General features: G+C 36.2%; 2 protein-coding genes across 2 annotated transcripts; both read left to right on the top strand.

Moving 5' to 3' along the window:
- Positions 1-6,413: 6,413 nt before the first annotated feature.
- LOC101554526 (olfactory receptor 5A1-like) lies at positions 6,414-12,669 on the top strand. The gene is made up of 2 exons (XM_004620482.2): positions 6,414-7,351; positions 12,627-12,669. Exons 1-2 carry the CDS (start codon positions 6,414-6,416, stop codon positions 12,667-12,669), a joined length of 981 nt encoding a protein of 326 aa, XP_004620539.2.
- Positions 12,670-19,735: 7,066 nt separating this feature from the next.
- On the top strand, positions 19,736-20,662 carry LOC101554263 (olfactory receptor 5A1-like). The gene has a single exon (XM_004620481.2). The coding sequence runs from the start codon at positions 19,736-19,738 to the stop codon at positions 20,660-20,662; it is 927 nt and encodes a 308-aa protein (XP_004620538.2).
- Positions 20,663-22,079: the final 1,417 nt, after the last annotated feature.

Raw genomic sequence — 22,079 nt, 5'->3', positions numbered from 1 at the left:
CTAGTTTGGGGTTTTAGATAAAATGTCTAATGATAAATATAAGCAACAAATTTTAATAGAAATATTTTTTGCAATATTTTCCTGGTCAGGTACCTAGCTCTATTTGAAGAAAGCAGTAAACTAGACAAAATATATATATTTTATGGTGATTGAGACAGTGGGAAGGAAAATAAACCTAGAGGAGCAGCAAAGAAGACAAAAGAGAAAGCATAAAGCTCAGAGTGAAAAGGTCTGGGGAGGGATTCCCAGGAGGGAATCTCCTCGGGGTTTCTGCCAGGAGGAATCTGCTGAGTTCTGGTAACCTACATCCTAGGTTTTAAGGGCATGAGGATGAGAGGTCGGAGAAAAGACTTTGTGTGAGACTTGATCAAAGGCAACACAGACTCATCCTTGAAAACAGACTCCCAGAGGTAATACTCCAGGGAAAACTGGAGGAAAAAATAGCTCATTCAATAGGATAATTATGCACATACCTGTGTCAGCTTTAAGACATAGGAAAAGCATAACATAGAAAAAAGCCCCATAACTCCTGTTTAAAAATTATGGGGGGGGGGCGGAGTGATAGTACAGCAGGTAGGGCATTTACCTGACACATGGCCAACCTGGGTCCAATCCCCAGCTCATATGGTCCCCCCAGCACCACCAGGAGTAATTCCTGAGTGCAGAGCCAGGAGTAACCCCTGAGCATTGCTCGGTATGACCCAAAAATAAATAAATAAATAAATAAATAAATAAATAAATAAATAAATAGATAGATAAATAAATAAATGAATAAATATGGACTAGGGAGATAGTATAGGAGGTAAAATATTTGCCTTTTATGCCACAAATACCAGTTCAAATCCTGGGCACCACATGACCCCCTGAGCACTTCCAGGGCTCACTTCTGAGTACAGAACCAAGGACAGCCCCTGAGCATTTCCCTCTCAGGGTAGCCCCCAAACACAAAATAACAACAAAAATGTTATACTATTCTTGAGATTTAAAAAATCAACAAAGAATATTACATAAATATAAATATCCAATGTGCTTATTTTGACAAATCACATGTACACTTCCCACTCCCCTGTTATCCAACCCTATCTAACACCATCCAATATGATGGCCATAATTAGCATCACTTCTAGAGAGAACAGCTAAGATGCAGTTACAGACTTACAAACTTGCATGTATTTCGGTCATACAATAGAGCAATTAAGATAGAGCGTCTTAGAAACCTAGAAGTTTACACTCTTGCCTATAATCATAGGACTTAGCTTATAGTTAGAAATTAATTTATAATCTTGTTTCTGTTTGGGGCAACACCTGGCTGTGCTCAGAGCTTCCTCTGACTCTGATTTCAGGAACCACATCTGGTGCTGCTCAGGGGACCATATGTGGTGCCACCGATCAAATCCAGGTTGGCTGCCTACAAGGCAAGTGCCCTACCTGCTGTGCTGTCTTTCGATCCCTACCTCACTTTTTAATCTTCCATTTGCTGGGCTGCAGAACCTCTGTATTGCTACTTTCACTTTATTTTAGAAAACTGGATTTTCTCTTGGATCTGATGGGGAGATCTTTGTGTGAAGAGGCTCATAAATGGATATCCAACTGAAATTATGAGAGCATGCAGCAGAAGCTGTAGCCCTTTTGTGCCTTTTTTTTATTAGTATTAACATTATTCCCAATAGGTTTGTACTCCCTAAAGTCATAATCTCTTTGCCTTGTTGCTTTGAATATTTCTAGAGATAAATTGGTATCTTCAGCTGTCTCAATACAAATGGGTTTCTGGTTACCCACTCACTGCCTTTACCCCTTAAGTGAAAATTTATCTTTGCCGCACTGTCCAACTCATGAATTTTGCCACAGACTATTCAATAGCACAACTTCCACAAAAGAATTTTGATTATAGATGAGTGTGCAATTCATTGTTTTAAATGAGAACGCAAAAATAATTTTCAATGCTATCATGCAGTTAGGGGCTGGAGTGATAACACAGCGGTTGGGCATTCGCTTCTCACTCGGCCGACTGGTGTTCAATTCCTTCACCCCACTCGGAGAGCCTGGCAAGCTACCGAGAGTATTGAGCCTGCGCAGCAGAGCCTGGCAAGCTACCCGTGCGTATTGGATATGCCCAAAACAGTAACAATAAGTCTTTCAATGAGAGACGTTACTGGTGCCCACTCCAACAAATCGATGAGCAATGGGATGATAGTGACAGTGATGATACAGTTATTATGTCTTATCTTGGTAATTTATTGATACATCTAACTTAAGCTTGCCTGAAACCTAAGACATTATTATATTTTTGAGATTTTATTTTTTTTAATTTATTTTTTTATTGAATCACCATGTTGAAAGTTACAAAGCTTTAAGGCTTAAGTCTCAGTTACATAATGCTCGAACACCCATCCCTCCACCAGTGCTTGTATTCCACCACCAAGAACCACAGTAAACCTCCCACCCCACCCCGCCCTGCCCCCCGGTCCCCCACTCCATCTGTGTAGTTAGTAAGTTATACTTTACTTTCTTTTTACCTTGATTACATACAACAACAACAACAACAACAACAACAAAAACCTCACTATTATTGTTTGGAGTTTCCCCCCCAGAGTCGGACCTGCTGGAAAGGAAGCATTTGATAATTTTTTTCCACTGCTGCGATTGAGGAGATATGAGGTCATGTGGCCACAGTAGCGGCTGTGAGGTTCTAGATTTCTGTATTTTAGTATTTTAGTGACTAAGTCCAGACGGCTTTCTGCCAGAGGTTGCATCTTCACTAGATCATACCTCTTTGCTACTTTATATTCCACATATGAGTGCAATCTTTCTGTGGCTGTCTCTTTCTTTCTGACTCATTTCACTCAACATGATACTTTCCATGTTGATCCACTTACATGCAAAGTTCATGACTTCATGCTTTCTAACCGCTGCATAGTATTCCATTGTGTAGATGTACCAAAGTTTTTTTAGCCAGTCATCTGTTCTCGGGCATTCATTTTTTTTTCCAGATTCTGGCTATTGTAAACTGTGCTGCGATAAACATACAGGTGCAGATGTCATTTTGACTATATTTTTTTGCTTCTCCAGGGTATATTCCCAGGAGTGGTATTGCTGGGTCAAATGGAAGCTCAATTTCTAATTTTTTGAGAATCGACTATATTGTTTTCCAGAAGGGCTGAACCAGTCGACATTCCCACCAGCAGTGTAGGAGGGTTCCTTTCTCCCCACATCCACGCCAACAGCGGTTGTTTTTGTTCTTTGGGATGTGAGCCAGTCTCTGTGGTGTGAGGTGGTATCTCATAGTTGTTTTGATCTGCATTTCCCTGATTAGTGATGAAGAGCATTCTTTCATGTGCCTTTTAGCCATTCGTATTTCTTCCTTGAGAAAGTTTCTGTTCATTTCTTTGCCCCATTTTTTGATGGGGTTGGGTGTTTTCTTTTTGTAGAGGTCAACCAGTACTTTATATACCCTTGTTATTAATCCTTTATCAGATGGGTACTGGGTGAATATCCTTTCCCATTCTGTAGATTCCCTTTGAATAAGACACTATTATTTTGACACCAGAGCATAACAGTAAATCAAAAATATTGCTTAAAGAAATTTCAGGTTTGTTTTTCCCTGCAAGGTACCTGACAGGAAAAGAATGATTTTTTTCTGAAGAAAAACATTTTAAATGAGAGCATCAGTGATACCCATCATTGTATAAATGATCCAGTTAAATCTGAAGTAACAGAAATTTAATTTAGCAAAATCATTTTACACAAATGAACAGCATGTTGATTAAAAGTCAAAGTACCTTATACAAGAATCAACAATAAGATAAAAGTACAATGAAATTTGTAGACAGTTCATTTAAATTAGTTAATAACATACTTTAAATACATTTGATATGCTTAAATAAAGGATAGTATTAAAATTTTGGTGAAAAAATGAAACTGTAAAACTGACCCTTTCAAGAGAAGGAAATGGAACTTTATGAGATTAAAAATATAATTATGATAGATATTTATAATCAATTATTAAATTAAACTGCAAATTTGTGACAGTTCTAATAGAGAAAATGTACCAGAAGACACATTGAAAAAATTTAATCAGAACTCAGTAAGAATGCAACCAATAGATGTTTAAGTTACATGGAGAATAAAAACCAATTATAAATATCTATAATTGAATGTCAGAGACAAGAAAATAAATATAAAGTCAAATTTTAGTATACAACCTAGATTTATTGAATAGCATAATAAATATATCTTACCATATTGAATGAATGAGAAATAGATTAAATTTACCACCATGAGTACATGGAGAAACCAGAATATATTATAAGATGCTAATGATATTTTTGTTGCCATGACTGTTGTTTATTTTGGTGATAATAAATACATGATTCTCTGTTATCTTTCCAGAAAAAAAACTATTTTCTCTGTCATATCGTGAATACAACCCAAATCTGGCATGGTAAATACAAAATGTGTTTGCTCTATATCTCATTCCATACTTTTTTTTCCCATCCTTTATTTTTGTAGACATTTTTGCTGTATTTTTTTCTATTACTTACTGCATATATTTAAAAATTCTCACTACAGAGCATCAAAGAGAAATTACTCTGATTTATAAAGGCTTGGAAAATGACTCCAAGCCTTTATAAATCAGAGACGATTTTTCTCATTAATTCACTTTTGTATTAGAGACAAAATAATGGTAAATGAGAAGGAAGACATTCTGGATCACTAATGTTGACAGATATTTATAGTTCAAAGGCATAATTTATTACATTAATAGCAGTGTCTTTTTGTCAGGAAATTCCCAAGACTTTGGCATTATCTACATAACTTCCAAACCACTCTACAGGCTCTTCTCTATCTTAATTTTTTTTATAACTTTATTTCTAATCTAAGTTTACCTGAATGAAATTGCGTTTGTGTTAGGAATTGTTCTAGTGGCCATTTAGAGAAAGTAACAAACATCACATCTTAAAGGAAACATACACTGATTCCTACAAAAATATTCTTTCGATTATTGTCCTGATGACCTGCTATTTGTCTTCCTCAAACTGACCCTGCAGAGAAAGTACTTCCAAAAATTTTTCCCAAGTTTCCTAATTCCCATGTCCACTGCTTAAGCATCCTAATCCTTACATGAGTTCAGCTCATTATTCTCTGTAGAAACTTTGTGTGCCCAATCTACATTTGGCAACCATAAGTCGATGCAAGATTCTTCTGAGAATTCAGTAAAACAGTATACAAATTCTTCTGCTAATTGGAAGAATATACAGATCTCAACAGATTTTTAAAGATATTATTAACCAAGGAAGATTTTAAAAATTGTTTTAGATCATTTTGTCGAGAAGTCTCAGTACGTAAATGCTGTATCTGCAAAAAATGGAGGACGGTGGTTCTTTGAACTTTGTCACACTGAACACTCAGTTGAGTTTTCCTAACTTTAATTATCTTGGTCAAACACATTCATTTCAAGTTGCCTCTTGGTGTCTCACTGTTCCCACAATCCAGTTACAATATTCTTGCGTATCTCCAGTCTTTGTGAAAACAAAAATTATCTACTCTCTCTGATATGGATTAAGTGAATGTTTGTCCTCAATGATATTTTATGAACATCTGTTCCAGGGTCCTATTTTATGCACAAGGCCCATCACAAATAAGCTCTTCTTTAAGTATTTAATAATGCAAGATTTGGAAGGTATAATGGTTGTGAGATTGATGTTGGAATTTTAAATGTCTATAACAAATCATTCTGAACAACATTGTAAACCACAGTGCTTGTATAAAGTGTAAAGGAAAAAGTTAAAACAATAATGTCAGACTTAAGCCTATGTGAAATCACTCTGGATTATCAAACAGAGAATTTAAACAATTCTTATGATTTAATCTTTTATTTGAACTGGGACAATAGCATAGCGGGTAGGGTGTTTGTCTTGCACGTGAACGACTTGGGTTTGATTCCGCCATCCCTCTTGGAGAGCCCGGCAAGCTACCGAGAGTATCTCACCCACACAACAGAGCCTGGCAAACTACCCATGGCATATCCAATATGCCAAAAACAGTAACAAGTCTCACAATGGAGACATTACTGGTGCCCGCTCGAGCAAATTGGTGAACAATGGGATGACAGTGATGCAGTGCTAATCTTTTATTTATAACTTACCCAAGTGTATAATGATGGGACAGCATGAAGCTAAGAAACTAAGGGAATAATATCTTAAAGATATCCAGCTATCTTTGATCCCCAAGAGACAGGGAAAAAAACACCCAAGAAGTAAAAGTTTATGATTATACAATGAAGACAAAGAAAAGTCAACTGTTGTGCCATTGTGATTTAAGATTAGATAGGTAGATGAATAAAAATTTATTCTCATTTGTTTATTTTGCATTTTGTGACTTAGTACCTTTTCTTCTTTATCTGTTTTCAGCAGATGGAACCAACCATCATTATGGAAGAGGAAAGAAACCATTCCTCAGTGGTCATGTTTCTTTTCATGGGACTCACAGATGACAAAGAGCTGCAGCTTATTCTCTTTCCAGTCTTCCTAGGAATCTATCTTGTGACCTTATTCTGGAACCTGTGTCTTATAATAATCATCAGGATGGACCCGCACCTGCACATTCCTATGTACTTTTTTCTCAGTTGCCTTTCATTAATAGATATTTGCTTTACTTCTTCCATCAGCCCAAAGATGCTTTCAGATTTCTTTAAAGACGAGAAAATAATTTCTTTTGTTGGCTGTGCCACTCAGTATTTTGTTGGGTGCTGGATGGGTTTGTCCGAGTGCTGCCTCTTGGTAGCCATGGCCTATGACAGATACGTGGCCATTGGTAATCCTCTACAATACTCAGCCATCATGGCACCTGGCCTCTGTCAGAAGATGGTGGCTGGGGCCTTCTGCGTTGGTTTCTTTAGTAGCGTAGTTCAAACAATTCCTTGCTTTAAACTGTACTACTGTGGTTCAAATATCATTCAACATTTCTTCTGTGACTTACCTCAGATTATTACCTTGTCTTGCTCCAACCCTTTTATCACCCAGATAATTATTTTTCTTGTAGCTCTGTTTGTTGGTTTTGGGTCTTTGCTCATTATTCTGTTATCCTATGGTTTTATTACAGCTTCCATCCTGAAAATATCCTCAGTGAAAGGTAGTGCCAAGGCCTTCAATACTTGTGCCTCCCACCTTACAGTTGTGACCCTTTTCTATGGCGCAGCTCTCTCTGTGTACCTGCATCCTAGTTCTAACCACACCAAGAAGCAAGACAAAGTTTTGTCGGTGGTCTACGTTATCCTCATTCCCATGTTAAACCCTCTTATCTATAGTCTGAGAAACAAAGAGATCAAAGAGGCCCTCAAGAGGATGATGAAGTGGGCTATGCATACACCAAAGTAAGGAAAATTATTGGGGCAGGTATTTTTACCACTACGTAGAGTACAGGTTAAAAGTTTGTAAATGATTGGGGCTGGAGCCATAGTATAATGGGTAGAGAGTTTGCTTTGCTCTTGGCTGACCCAGGTTCCATCCCTGGCATTCCATATGGTCCCCTAAGCACTGCCAGGAGTAATTTCTGAGTGTAAAGCTAGAAGAACCCCTGATCATCACTGGGTGTGACCCAAAAAGCCAAAAAATTTTGTAAATAAAGTTTTACTGTGTACATTCATAGCTAGGTAAGGAAAAGTGAAAATTTGGTTTCCTTAATTCCTATTGCCATTATATTTATTGCCACAAAAAGTGATCTGTTTCAGGCAGTGTTACTGATGACCATGCCTGCTTAAAATGTGTTTCCATAATTAGATTAGATAAAACCAAATGTTTTGAGAACATGGAACCAGATAGGAAATACATTTAGAAAAATAATGATAACCTAGGATAGCACACAACTGTACTTTTCTTTATTGATTTTCTATTTCTCTATATATTTCATTGTTATGCATTTCTTTGTGCTTTAGAAAAACAAAATAACCTGTGTTATTAAATAATTTAAATTAAAATAATTTTAAAGCATATTTATCCATAGAGTAATGAGGGAAGAGAGGTGAAGGAGACAAGGGATAGAGGTGAGAGAAGAAAGATAACATATTTATATCATATCTTTCAAATGATTTTCCCTTCTACCTTGCCTTCTAATTTGCTTTATGAATTTGGTTATTGAAAAGATATGTGGAAAATTAATAGAAGAAAGAAAAGGAGCTTGTAAAATAAAGGCTAAAGGAATTCACAAAAGATAAACAAAGATCATAGTTAACCAATTCTGAGCAGCGCACTCTAAGTATACCTATGCCACATATCTTATTTTCATAAATCTCTTTGCTAGAGATCTGTGTCATATTTGACAATTTCCTTGGCTCCAGTGATTTCAGTCTTCATACCAGGAAACTGAGGCACTATAATGGATTATTTCTAGAAACTTTCCATCTCAGGTTGAGTTTTTTTGGGGCTGGTGCAATAGCACAGCATGTAGTGCATTTGCCTTGCATGTGGCTGACCCAGGTTCATTCCCAGCATCCCATATGGCCCCCAAACACCTCCAGGAGTAATTGCTGAGTGTGTGAGCCTGTGTATCACAGGGTGTGACCCAAAAAGCAAAAAAAAAAAAGTTGAGTTTATTTTATTTTTTTATCAAGGTCACTTTAATAGACAGTTTTGTAAGCCAACATCGCATCAATTACAAGAAAAAATAGTTATAATAAAGATATTATTTATATAATGGGAATTGAGGAGTGGATACAGAAATAATATGTGTATGAAATGAATAAGACAGTCAATGAAAATCATGATTAGAGATCAAATGCAAAGAGTTTTTCCCTTCTATTTTTTTCTTCTCATATCACCCCTGCTCTTAATATAATGTAAAATAGTAGTATTCCTAATTGGATGTGCTATTTCATAGGCACAGTCTTCCATTTGGAGCAAGTGCAACAATGCCACCTCTAAAATTGCTGTGAAAAGTTGTGTGTGATTTCAAGCTTAGGCAAGATCTCCTTCTTAGTGAGCAGGAAGATCCTGTAGGATAAGCAAGGAACCAATTAATAGAGCTGAGCTTCCTCTATACCCAAGAGACAGGTGATTATAGCTCACGTAATTTTAATTGCTCCTTTATTGTGGTTTGTGCCCCCACATCATTTATTAGTTGTGATGGAGCATTACACAAAAGCATTTAATGTTCGCATCTACCAGAGTTAGATAACTAGCAAAGGATATTGAGTTAAACTTTGCTTAAATTATGCACTCATCTCAGACTACTCATGGAGTGGGATACTCCCAGAAGCCAGAAGTGAACACTATATCAACTATTATTGCCTGTCTGTTTACACCGCAAAGTAAAAGGAGCTGGAACTCATGAGAGTAAAGCTATCAGAATCTTTGGGTGAGTTATTGAACGTCTTGTTCCAGGGAATGTCAACTACAGTTTAGAAAAATATCAAAGGTGTACCATTTACTCACTGTCTTTTCTCTTAAAGATTAGTTCTATAAAGGACTTTCTGCCATAATACCCTGTTTAGACTATGATAAAAATAAATCTATTGAAGAATGAATAAATATTTAGACAGTGCTGCTGCATTTCTGCTTAAAAAAGATGAAAAAGTATGGATTACTTAAAATTAGAACACACAGACCCAGGAAAACAGCTATGAGTTATTTCAAGGAGTTTTTGAGTTCCATTAATAAAGTCCAATTTTAACACTTTTACAACACATAGGGAGTCATTCCAGAATCATGCAGGTCCAATGCAACTATGATTAACATGTCAAATTCTAGAAGAATAGCAAAAACTATTCTAGAGAAAGTGAATAGCTTCAGTAAACAGTAAGTATGATATTCAGTCTTCTGAGAATATCACAGTCTAATTTGTCCCTAACAAAGCTCTTCACATTTTGTGTCATTATCTACAATGAATTTGAACCTACCAAAGTTAACGAAGGGAACATGAGAAAAGAATATTGATGAAGTATCTTAAATGAAAAGAGACACAAGTCAAAGAGGCAACTCTTTTTTTGCAACTTTTGTACATTTTATTTTCATAAAGTAGTTCACAACAGTTTAATACAGATATTACTAAATCTGTAATAACCAGCACCCAACCAGCAAGCATCTTCTGACCACAATAAGAGGGAAGTGTGTAAAGATTGTTGATTTCATTCTGGGGCCCTTTAGGCTCGTATATAAGAGAATACAAGCAAGTATGTTAAAACCAAACACATGTGTGCTGCTTAAGTACATCAGTGGGCTATATAAAAAGTCAAGTTCTCAAGCTCCAGGAATCACTGCATTGCTCTCTTCTAGGAGCTTTGTTTTATAGTCTCTGGATCTTGGCCATTGATGAGATTACATGGCACCGGGGGCAGTTTGTGGATGTGGCTGCCAAGCTACTGGAAAACTGGGGATCTCGGTGGAGAAGACGCAGTCCCAATCCAAGCAGGCTTGGAGATCTCAGTCACAGAGGAAACTCTGTTTTCTTTCCCTTTCTTAGTTCCACTTCCCAAACAGCATTACTTAAAGGTAGTAGGGGAAAAAGAGTATCCTTCCAAGAATAATGTAAGAAGAGAACTGATAAAACCAAGCCAGAAATTTTTATGAAAAAAAGAGAAAATTCTAAAAATTCTCAATAAGAGGCAACTAAAACTAAGTTTTATAAGAAATAATAGAATGTGGAATGACTAAGGATAAACAATGTGATACTAATAGTTGTTCTAATATTAGCAATATCATCACTGGTTTAATATAGTACTCTGTTCGCAGTAAGACTTGTGGTGGTAATTTAATTTCTTAGGTATTTCTAGACATAAGCTTTACCATGTTGACACCAGTAGGTTGAAAATATTTTAATTCATCTTTGTTCCCTTACTCCCAAAAGAGACATTCTTCAGCAAGTGCCACCCACTGGGCAAATAGTAAACAACTGCAACTTCTTTATTCATTTCCTGAACTGTATCTCTGCATAAAACATGGGATTGATAAAGTTCAATTATATTGTCCATCGCCTTTTCTGTTTTTAAAATACCTATGAAATATGTTTTATTATTCTAGAGATCTTTAATGGGTCAATCTAGGAAAGACTAATTATTTCCTTAATGTCTAAATCTTATCCACATCCAACCCTATAATCTGTACAAGGATTTGTAGCTCTTCCTCGCAACATGTATCTATTGTATTCTATGAATTCTATGAATACATTTATTTTTTTTTCACTATTAAAACTATATTTTGTTGGACTTTCAAAATAAACCAGTGTTTACACTACTAAAACTAAATTAACATAATTGTCGAATCCAATGATCTGATGATTTTAGGGAAGGTGAGGAGAGAGAGTGCATGCCTTGCATGCAGCTAATCCTGATTCAATCCCCAGCACTACACATGGTCACCCAGCATCACCAGAAGCTACTTATCCCCAGACACAGAGCCAGGAGTAGTTCACAGCACAACTAGGTTTGGCCCACCTCCCAAAATAACGTTTATTTTACAATACATTTATTTTAATTTATCAGGGCTTCAAAGCAGTGTTCAGGGGACCCAAAGCTACTCCCTGCAATATTCAGTCAACCAAGATTGACACTCAAAATCTGTGACCCAGAAATTTGGCTCTGCACAGACGCTGGGATCCAGAATGACCACCCCAGTGAAGCTTAGGACCACCAGTGACATAGTGGTGTAGACTTATGCTGTGCCAGAGATATAATAGGTCTTTTCACATACAAGACATGCAAAAATGTAAGATTTTTTTGAAGTTACAATAATTGAACCCAGGGCCTCACATATCCATGGCAAGTGCTCATCTGCTAAGCTATATCCCCAATTTACACTTTCTTCTGTTTTGTTTTGGTTTTGTTTGGGCCCACACCCAGTAATGCTCAGAGCTTACTGCCAGTTGTGTAGGGGATTGAACTGGGGTCCACTGCATGCAAGACAAGCACCCTAATCCCTGTCCTATCTCTCTAGCTTTCTACATTCTTATCTCCCTCTTCAACCAGGGACGCCTTATTGGCTTGTTGAGACAAAGCAGAAAGCCAAGCATAGACGTATACATTCTGCAGTTGTGTAGGAAAAGTAGTTTTTTTTGTGAATGATTCAGTGTATATATGTAATATGTGGCTCTGAAACTAGAAGGCCTAGAATTTACTGCTAGTTACACCCTTATAGTGTGAGCTAATTCTACTATGATCCACAGTCTCCTCTAGGAAAAATGTAAATGAGAAGTTACATATATATGCATACATATATATTTTTCTCATATATATTATGTCTGTTGGATAATAGAAATAAGCAAAACAATATAATATGTAGGACCTGAAACATGGTGCATGTTCAATGAATGATAATTACCTAATTCTATGCCTGGCATTTGATGAATATTCAATTGTATTAGAATAACTATTTTTGCGAAGTTATTTCTGGTACTACCTCTGGCTCTCTGTTCAAAGAGAGCAGTAATCCTACATAAATGCGTACCTTTTTTAATTAAGACGGAAGAAAGCTAATGAATCTAAAGGTAAAAGTATGACAAAGAGAAAAGAACCCTCAGAGGGTAGAGGGTTGGAGTCAACATTTTCCCAGGAGGAATCTCCTGATCCCTGAAAACCTACGTCATGGGCATATGAATGAGTGTTAGGAGAAAAAGATCTGTGTGGAACTAGATTAGAGGCAATACCCCCATATCCTAAAAAACAGGGACTCCCTGAAGTGAACTCTCAGAGGTGAAAACTGATAAAGAACCATCTACAAATTAAAAATAGAATGTCCAGAGCCTTCTTAGCCTTAGCTTATGGGAAAAGCAAGGAATATCTTACCTGATAATTCTTGTTTAAAAATTTATTATTATTATTATTATTATTATTATTATTATTATTATTACTATTGCAAACCATAACACCCAAAAGGAGAGAGAGAACAAAAGGGAATGCCCTGCCACAGAGGTGGGGTGAGTTGAGGGGATAAGATAGTGGGTAGGAGTTATACTGGGAACATCAGTGGTGGAGAATGGGCACTGGTGGAAGGATGGGTACTTGAGCATCGTATGACTGAAACACAAGAATGAAAAGTTATAAATCTGTAACTGTACTTCATGGTGATTCACTAATAAAAATTTTTAAAAAAATAAAACTCAGAAAAAATATATTATTATTGAGAAAAATTGATAATATTCTATAAAGCTAAATGCATGTTTGATTTGATACATTTCACATTGTAATATGCTTCCAACACTATTTTTACCTAACATGTGTATGTTATAGCAAATAATTATATTTTATTCTGGGGAAAAATGAATATTAATCCCTTAGGAACTTTGGAGTTTACTACAGAGTATTCTAATGTAGACTAGTTTTGTTTGCACTAGATCCCCAGGTTTTATTTGTAGTTTCAAGTATATAATCTTAAAAACATATACTCCATGCTCTCCACATCTCAGCGTTCTGTCATTTTCCTCCATGTATCTTATGGATTCCGAGTAGCCCTATTTTTAATATTCTGAGAACTCTCCATACTGTTTTTCATAGAAACTTGCATAATATACACTCACACCAACTTCAGAAGAGAATTTCCTTTTTGACATATCAGTGCCAGACTTTTGCAACTTCACACAACATTCCAAAACAGTCTGCACTGCATGCTTTCACGTCTTTTCTGGTCACTGATTCTTTCATCTTGAAAGTTCTTTTTAGTGCTTCTTGCAGGACAGGCTTAGAGGTAATTAATAACTAAAATTTTGTGTTTATAAGAAAATCTTTGTTTCTTTTTCATATGTGTAGTATGTCTTTGTTCATACTTTATTCTATTCTTGTCTGGCCTCCCTCCCGGCTTCTGCCTGCCTTTTTAACCTGAATATGTCATTGCCTCCTGAATTGGAAGATTTCTGCTAAGGAAATTGCTGGTAGTTAAATGGGTATTCCTTTGTACATAAAATCTTTTTCTGTAGCTGCTTATAGAATTCTCTCTTTATCTTGGACAGCTTTGCTACATTGCACCTTACAAAAATTTTTTTGTATAATAAGGATCTATTAAGTTTTGTGTATCTGGATGACCGATTCTCTTCCCAGATTTTAGAAATTCTTGATATTTTCCTGAGTGTATTCTGCCTGATTTTTCTTTTCTCTTCTGAACCTAAATTATATTAACGTTTTATTTATTTGAAGCAAGACTTCCTTGCTTCTTTTCATCATTTTTTCCCTTGCTCTGCCTTGACTGAGTCATTTGAAAGTTTTGTTCCCTAATACACTTGTGTTCCTTTTGCTTAAATAAATATGCCATATACTGACATTTTCCCTTTACTCATTGAATTATTCAGTATCATTATTTTATAATCTTTTAAAAATTATCTATTCTTTGGTAAATATCTCATTTTGTTCTGATTTTTATAATTTTTTCATATTTAATTTAATAGCTCTTTTACTAATTGACTAATTCTCTATCAGCTAAATCCCAACATTTAATATTTGGGAAAAAATTCATTTTTTATTGAGGCAGCAATGGTGTACAGGATTTTATATGTTTTTAATATAAAATTCACACTTCTTCTAACTATACATTACCACAGCATTCCAAGTTATTCATATTTCTCCACCTCATTTTTACTGGGTCTTTTCATCCTTAAAAAAATCATATTATTGTTAGGTGATAAAATGTCTTTTAATTTTTACATTCTTTGTTGTTTTATTTTCTTCTTTTGTATTTGAAGTAACAGAAAACTTTTAAAAGTTTTTCCAGTTGCAAAATGGTATTATTATTATTATTATTATTATTGGTATTTCCCTGCTTTTTTATGTATGCAATTGCCACTTCTGTTACTCCTTCTTACGGCAGAAATCTTTGATTAAGTGTTTTCAAATCGTTTTACTGTATTTTAATTTAGGTGTTTAAGATAGTGTTTACATTCAGAGTCACCATAGTTCCCTCACCTTTAACAAAGTGTCCATGCTCCCCCTCCCCCACTCCTTGAGTCACCCCCCAGTACACCTATGTCTCCCTCCAGTTCTCAGTATGTACTCTGGTACCCAGAGTTTGTTATCAATTGATATTGTCTGAACCCTTATTTTATTTCCCTATACAAAACACTTGAGTGAAGTAATCCAAAGCTCATCCTTCTGCCTCTGACTTACTTCACCCAGCACGATATCCTCTAGTTCCATCCAAAATGCAGCAAACTACATGATCTTATTGTGTGTGTGTGTGACTCATAGTATTCCTCTGTGTGTATATACTACAGCTCTTTTATCTATTCATCTGTCATTAAACATTTGGGCTATTTTTATATCCTGACTATTGTATTAAGATCTGCAATGAACATAGGTGCAGAAGCTTCTTAGTTTGATGTAGTCCCATTTGTTTATGTTTGCTTCCACTTGCATGGTCAGTGCTGTTTCGTCCTTAAAGATGCTTTTAGCTTCAATGTCATGGAGAGTTCTGCCTACATTTTCCTCTATGTACCTTATAAATTCATGTCTGATATTGAGGTCTTTAATCCACTTTGATGTGACTTTTGTGCCTGGCATTAGATAGATGTCAGAGTTCATTTTTTTGCAGGTAGCTACCCAGTTTTCCCAGCACCACTTGTTGAAAAGGCTTTCCTTGTTCCACTTCACATTTCTTGCTCCTTTGTCAAAGATTAAGTGGCTATATAGTTGGGGGTCTATGACAGGATATTCAACTCTGTTCCATTGGTCTGCAGGTTTGTTTCTAGCCCAATACCATGCTGTTTTAATTATTACTGCTTTGTAGTAGAGTTTGAAGTTGGGGAAGGTGATGCCACCCATCTTCTTTTTCCCAAGAATTGCTTTAGCTATTCATGGAGGTTTATTGTTCCATATGAATTTCAGGAGTGTTTTGTCTATTTCTTTGAAAAATGTCATGGGTGTCCTGATAGGGAACGCATTAAATTTTTATAGTGCTTTGGGCAGTATTACCATTTTGATAGTGTTAATTCTCCCTATCCATATGCAGGGGATGTGTCTCCATTTCCTAGTGTCCTCTTTTATTTCTTGAAGTAGTGTTTTGTAATTTTCCTTGTATAGGTCCTTCACCTCTTTGGTTAAGTTGATTCCAAAGTAATTGATTTTCTGAGGTACTATTGTGAATGGGATTTTTTAATGAAAACTCTCAGCAAAATGGGCATTGAAGGGACTTTCCCAATATAGTCAAAGCCATCTATCACAGCCCACGGCAAGTATCATTCTCAATGGGGAAAAAACTAAAAGCCTTCGCTCTAAGATCAGGAACAAGACAAGATTGCCCACTTTTGCCACTCCTATTCAATATAGTACTAGAAGTCCTGGCCAAGGCAGTTAAACAAGAAAAAGATATCAAGGGCATACAGATAGGAAAGACAGAGGTCAAGCTATTACTATTTGCAGACGATATGATACTATAATTAGAAAACACTAAAGACTCTACAGAAAAGCTCTTAGAAACAATAGGTCAATGTAGTGAAGTGGCAGACTACAAAATCAACACCCAAAAGTCCATGGCTATCTTATATACAAATAATGAAAAACAAATAATGAAAGACATTAGAAAAACAATTTCGATGATCATTTTAATTACACATCTATTTATGTGCATGCACAACTTATCTTTTCATTATTCTGACTCCAATGTATACCAAGCCAAATAATTTGTTCCACTATGGGGTTGGTGTTGCAAGCAATAAATTTGACAGAGGTAGCATGAATTATTTCTGAAGATATTCCTCTTAAGTTCAAGCATCAATGAGACCCACAGATAAAAGTTGACTTATTCTTACATTTAAAATTAATTACTTGGGGCTGGAGTGATAGCACAGTGGGTAGGGCATTTGCCTTGCACGCGACCGACCCGGGTTCGAATCCCAGCATCCCATATGGTCCCCTGAGCACCGCCAGGAGTAATTCCTGAGTGCATGAGCCAGGAGTAACCCCTGTGCATCGCCAGGTGTGACCCCAAAAGAAAAATAAATAAATAAATAAAATTAAATTAATTACTTATTATAGTTCAGGTAACTGGAGAGATAGCACAGTGGGTAGGGCGTTTGCCTTGCATGTGGCTGACCTGGGTTCGATTCCTCCGTCCCTCTCAGAGAGCCCGGCAAGCTACAGAGAGTATACTACCCACACGGCAGAGCCTGGCAAGCTACCCGTGGCATATTCGATATGCCAAAAACAGTAACAACAAGTTTTGTTACTGGTGCCCGCTTGAGCAAATCGATGAACAACTGGAAAACAGTGCTACAGTGCTACAGTTCAGGTGACACGGTTACATTATTGTTAACATTTTTGGTTTGGGTGCATAGTTATTGTATCTCAACACCACCGAAGTGACCCAAACTCTTACCACTGCCCTTATATTATATCTAGTCCTCCTCTTTATTCCATTCAATGATGCTCTGTTTGATAACCTCAGTTTTCACAGAAAAAATTTTAAAGAACAATACATAAATTTAATATGACAGTATTACTTTACACACAGAGTATGCTGAGCAAAAATAGTGTAAGACAAGTAGTATAAGCATAAGAAATAAAATTATAGATCAAATTTTCAAAAATGCACTAAATTATTTAATAATGTAGTTTAAATTATTTTAATGTGTTTAAAGAAGACATTAAAAGTATGATGAAATATAAAAAGATTCTCAAAATGACCCCTTGGAAAAAATAAATTGTAACATCTAGAGGGAATATAAGCTATTATCGTTGATATTTTTAATTCAGTTATTGAGCTAAATCACCAATTATTGACACATTATAGATTAATATGAACAAATTTACTGAAAATTATATATAATTAATTGAAACTCGGTAAGGATATACAAGCCTATATTTCTGATGATGGGTAGAACACAATAATTCAGCATATATAATTGTGTTCCAGAGAAATATAAAACAAATATAGAATCAATTTTCAGAATACTAGATAGCAGGTATATATTACTGAACTAGATGTATATTAAATTTGTGATTATCTTCTTCAACATATGGAGAAATTAGAATATGTTATGGATGATCAATGAGTATTTTCTTTGTAATGATTATTGATTATTGTGATGATAAGAATGCAACTCTCTTATTTGAAAAAAATTCCCTCCACTGAGTCTTACTGTGGGAAATACCAATTTAAGTCTGGGATCAGGAATTCATTATCTATTTGCTATTATTTCTCATTCCATATTGATGGAAGACATTTTAATTTTCCTTAGTTATTAGCCACTGCATAAGTCTTAATTCTTTTTTACAGTTTGTCAAGAAGAAATTACTCATTATCTGAGGAGAAGAATGCTTTAACTTTACCTATCAGTGGAGATTTACTTATAATTCTGTGGAGATTTACTCTTTAATTCACTTTTGGACTAAGACTGGACAAAGGTTGTGGAAAATGAAGACATTCTGAATGATTGACACATGTATGTAGTTCATAGACCTAGTTTATTTTATTAATTCATAGTTTTTCTCCAGTGTCCCTAGGACTTCTGCTTGTTTCCATCTATACAACTCCAAGGATACATGTATTATCTATATTCTACCTTAAAATTTTCTGTAATTTTGCTCATAGTTTAAGCCTGCCTAATAAAATTTTATTTGGAGCGATAGCACAGTGGGTAAGGCGTTTGCCTTGCATGTGGCCAACCCAGGTTCGATTCCTCTGTCCCTCTCGGAGAGCCAGGCAAGCTACCGAGAGTGTCCAGCCAGCATGGCAGAGCCTCACAACTTACCTCTGGTATATTGGATATGCCCAAAACAGTAACAACAAGTCTCACAATGAAGACATTACTGGTGCCCGCTCGAGAAAATCAATGAGCAATAGGATGGAAATTATTCTAATAGTCATCTGGAGAAAGTAACATTTAAAACATATTGAAGAGAACATTGCCTGCTGCAAAAACATTCTTTTGCTTATTTATATTTGTCCTGCATATCTGCTTGCCTTCCCTATACTGATCACATAGAAGGGGAAAAAAGATAGAAAAAGGACTTCCAGGTATTTTGCCAAGTTTCCTAATTGCCATGTATATTGCTTAAATATCCATAACATTATGTGAATTCAGGTCATTATTCTTTGTAAGAATTTAGTGTTCCTAGTATGTCGTCTGAGAACAAGAATAGACACAAGCTTGACTTGAGAATTCAAATAGCCATGTTATGTTTTTCTGGAGATGGAAACTAAAGATCCAAAAGAGTTGAAAAATAAAAAAAGGATCACTGAAAGGAAGCTAACATTTTTTTTCTGGAGAATGAATTAAACAGAATCTGTGATGGCAAAAAGGGGGACATGATGGATCTTTGGATTTTGTTTTACCATTCAGCAGTTTATCTAGCTTCAATTACACTGATCGTACATATGTTTTCAAGCTGCTTCTCACTGCGTCCTGGTCCCTGAATACCATTACATAACTCTTATGTATACCCAGGCCTTCTAAAAACAGAAAGGAAATTAAAGAATTATTGGCCCTCCCTGACATGAATTTATTGTTTTCTGAAAATAATTCTTAAACACCTGTAAATGTTTGGAATGGGAGAACTTAAAATGAAGAAATTTTAGATGATGTACTGGAGCTTGTCAATGACTGTATTTGCCTCCAAAGGCAGAGTTAAAAAGTTAGCCAAGAGAAATGTTCGGTTGAACCACAGTTATACATGGAAAACAGGGATTAACTCAACTGTGGTGATTTGTAATTTTGTATCAAGTCATATGCTTTGCTGAATTAAAGAATTGTCTTTTGTGGGGGGAACGAAGCCATTTTATTCTTTTGTCTTTTTATTTTCCAGCACATGGAACCAAGAATCCCCATGAATGAGAGTAGAAATTACTCCTCAGTGGTCATGTTTGTTCTCCTGGGGCTAACAGATGACAAAGAGTTGCAGCTTATTCTATTTCCAATATTCCTAGGGATTTATCTTGTAACCATATTCTGGAACCTTAGTCTTATCCTACTAATCAGAATGGATTCCCATCTGCACACACCGATGTACTTTTTTCTCAGCTTCCTTTCATTCATAGACATCTGCTACTCTTCTTCCACCAGCCCAAGGATGCTTTCAGATTTCTTCAAAGATGAAAGAACAATTTCCTTCATTGCCTGTGCTACCCAGTATTTCGTTGGGTGCTGGATGGCTTTGAGTGAGTGTTGCCTCTTGGCCGCCATGGCCTATGACAGATACGTGGCCATTGGTAACCCTCTCCAGTACACAACCATCATGGCGCCTGGGCTCTGTCAGAAGATGGTGGCTGGGGCCCTCGGGAGTGGTTTCCTTAATAGTTTACTTCAAACAATCCCTTGCTTTAATCTCTACTATTGTAAATCAAATGTCATTCAACATTTTTTCTGTAATTTACCCCAGATTATTGCCTTGTCTTGCTCCAGTCCCTTCATTACTCAAATAATTCTTTTTCTGGAAGCTCTATTTATTGGATTCGGTTCCTTGGTCTTTATCCTGTTATCCTATGGTTTCATTACAGCTTCCATCCTGAAAATATCCTCCATCAAGGGCAGTGCCAAGGCCTTCAATACCTGTGCCTCCCACCTGACAGTTGTGTCACTCTTCTATGGCACAGCCCTCAGTTCGGTCCACCCCAATAAACAGGACAAGGCTTTGTCAGTGTTCTATGCTATAATCATCCCCATGTTGAACCCTTTGATCTATAGTCTGAGGAACAAGGAGATCAAAGAGGCTCTCAGAAGGCTGATGAAGAGGATGTGGCATTTACCTCAGTAGAAATATTATTTGGTCAGGTATTATCGCCACTATATGGAAGATAAATTAAGAATTTTTCAGTGACATTTTAGAAGATAAAAGAGTAGCTAAGTAGAGAGAATAAAATATCCTGGTTCCTTCCTTCTTGTGCCATTTTTCTCAGCAGTCACCAAAATTAATCCTTTTAAGCAGTGACCTTGACATTTATGTCTGTTAAAACACTTGTTTCCGTGATTAGATCTAGAAAAAGTCTTATGGTTTGAGAATTGAAGATCTAATCATACATTTAGAGAAATAACAAGAGTATTGGATGCCACAAGATTATTTATTCATTTTTTAATTCCTGTATTTGTATTTAATTAATTACTTCAGTAAAAATAAAAATATATAATGAAGTTCATAAAATTAAAAATTATTTTATAAAACACTTTAATTCTAAATAGAAACAAAAGAATAGTGATAAAAGCCAAAAAAAGCAAATAGAATAGAATAACATATTTTTTAAAACTTCAAAACAGGGAGTATAAATGGCACATACAATTTATTCTACAATGAGTTGTGTATTTTATTAATTTTTATTTATTTTACTTATTTGAGGGGTGATTGTTGGGCCAATCTGTGGATGCTCAGGGCTTACTCCTGGCTCTGCACACAGGAAGTACACCTGGTGGTGCTCAGGGGACTAGAGGTGGTCCCAGGCATGAAACTTGGGTCAGCTGCATGCAAGGCAAGTGCTTGCCAGATTTACTATCTCACCAGTCTCTACATTTACAATAGTAAGTGCTACTGCACCACTATAGGATAACAATAACTTTGTTCTTTTAGCCTTGCCGCAGAGAACTTAGTTTACCTTAAAGTAATGTCCTTTCTGTATGGACACAGGAAGACAGTTAATATTATGCTTTGTAACTTGGGAGCTGATTGACTCCAACATTTACTCCCAGGCATCTGATTTCTCAACTCAGTTGCCCTTAGTTCCTAGCACCCCAAAAGCAGGGTCTCGACGAGGGACAGAATGGACCCAGGGCAAGCTGTGAGCTAAAATGGGCCAGGCCAAAGCACCACAATACTCAATTGGAAATTGAGAGCATGGTCATAGACAAATGCTGTCATGATCCAAAAGTAACGACGAGACTAGGACCCTCCTGGGGTTAGGAAGGCTAACTTGACCTGAGGACTGTGGTCTAGAAAATATAGTGAGATGTCCTCAGGAAGAACCAAACTTTAAGTTTGATACATCTCTTACTGTGCTCGTACAGAATGACATTGCTAGAAATATTTGAAGTAGATTTACTACAACTGTTTCAGTGGATTACTAGCTGAGGAAGGAAGAAAGGGACACACCCTGACACACCCTTGTTTTTACCGCACACCTGAGCAGATCTCCTAGTAATCTGGAGTAATCTTCTTAGATGAGATTTTTGTTAATATCCTGGAG

This window comes from Sorex araneus, chromosome 6, assembly GCF_027595985.1.
Source record: "Sorex araneus isolate mSorAra2 chromosome 6, mSorAra2.pri, whole genome shotgun sequence".
Lineage (NCBI taxonomy): Eukaryota > Metazoa > Chordata > Mammalia > Eulipotyphla > Soricidae > Sorex > Sorex araneus.
The sequence above is the reverse complement of the archived record's forward strand: the minus strand, read 5'-3'. Positions and strand labels throughout refer to the sequence as shown.

Coding starts and splice junctions, on each gene's coding strand:
- LOC101554526 (XM_004620482.2), top strand. CDS start 6,414: ATGGAACCAACCATCATTATGGAAGAGGAAAGAAACCATTCCTCAGTG. Junction 7,352..12,626: donor GCCCTCAAGAGGATGATGAA/GTGGGCTATGCA, acceptor ACTAGATTAGAG/GCAATACCCCCATATCCTAA.
- LOC101554263 (XM_004620481.2), top strand. CDS start 19,736: ATGAATGAGAGTAGAAATTACTCCTCAGTGGTCATGTTTGTTCTCCTG.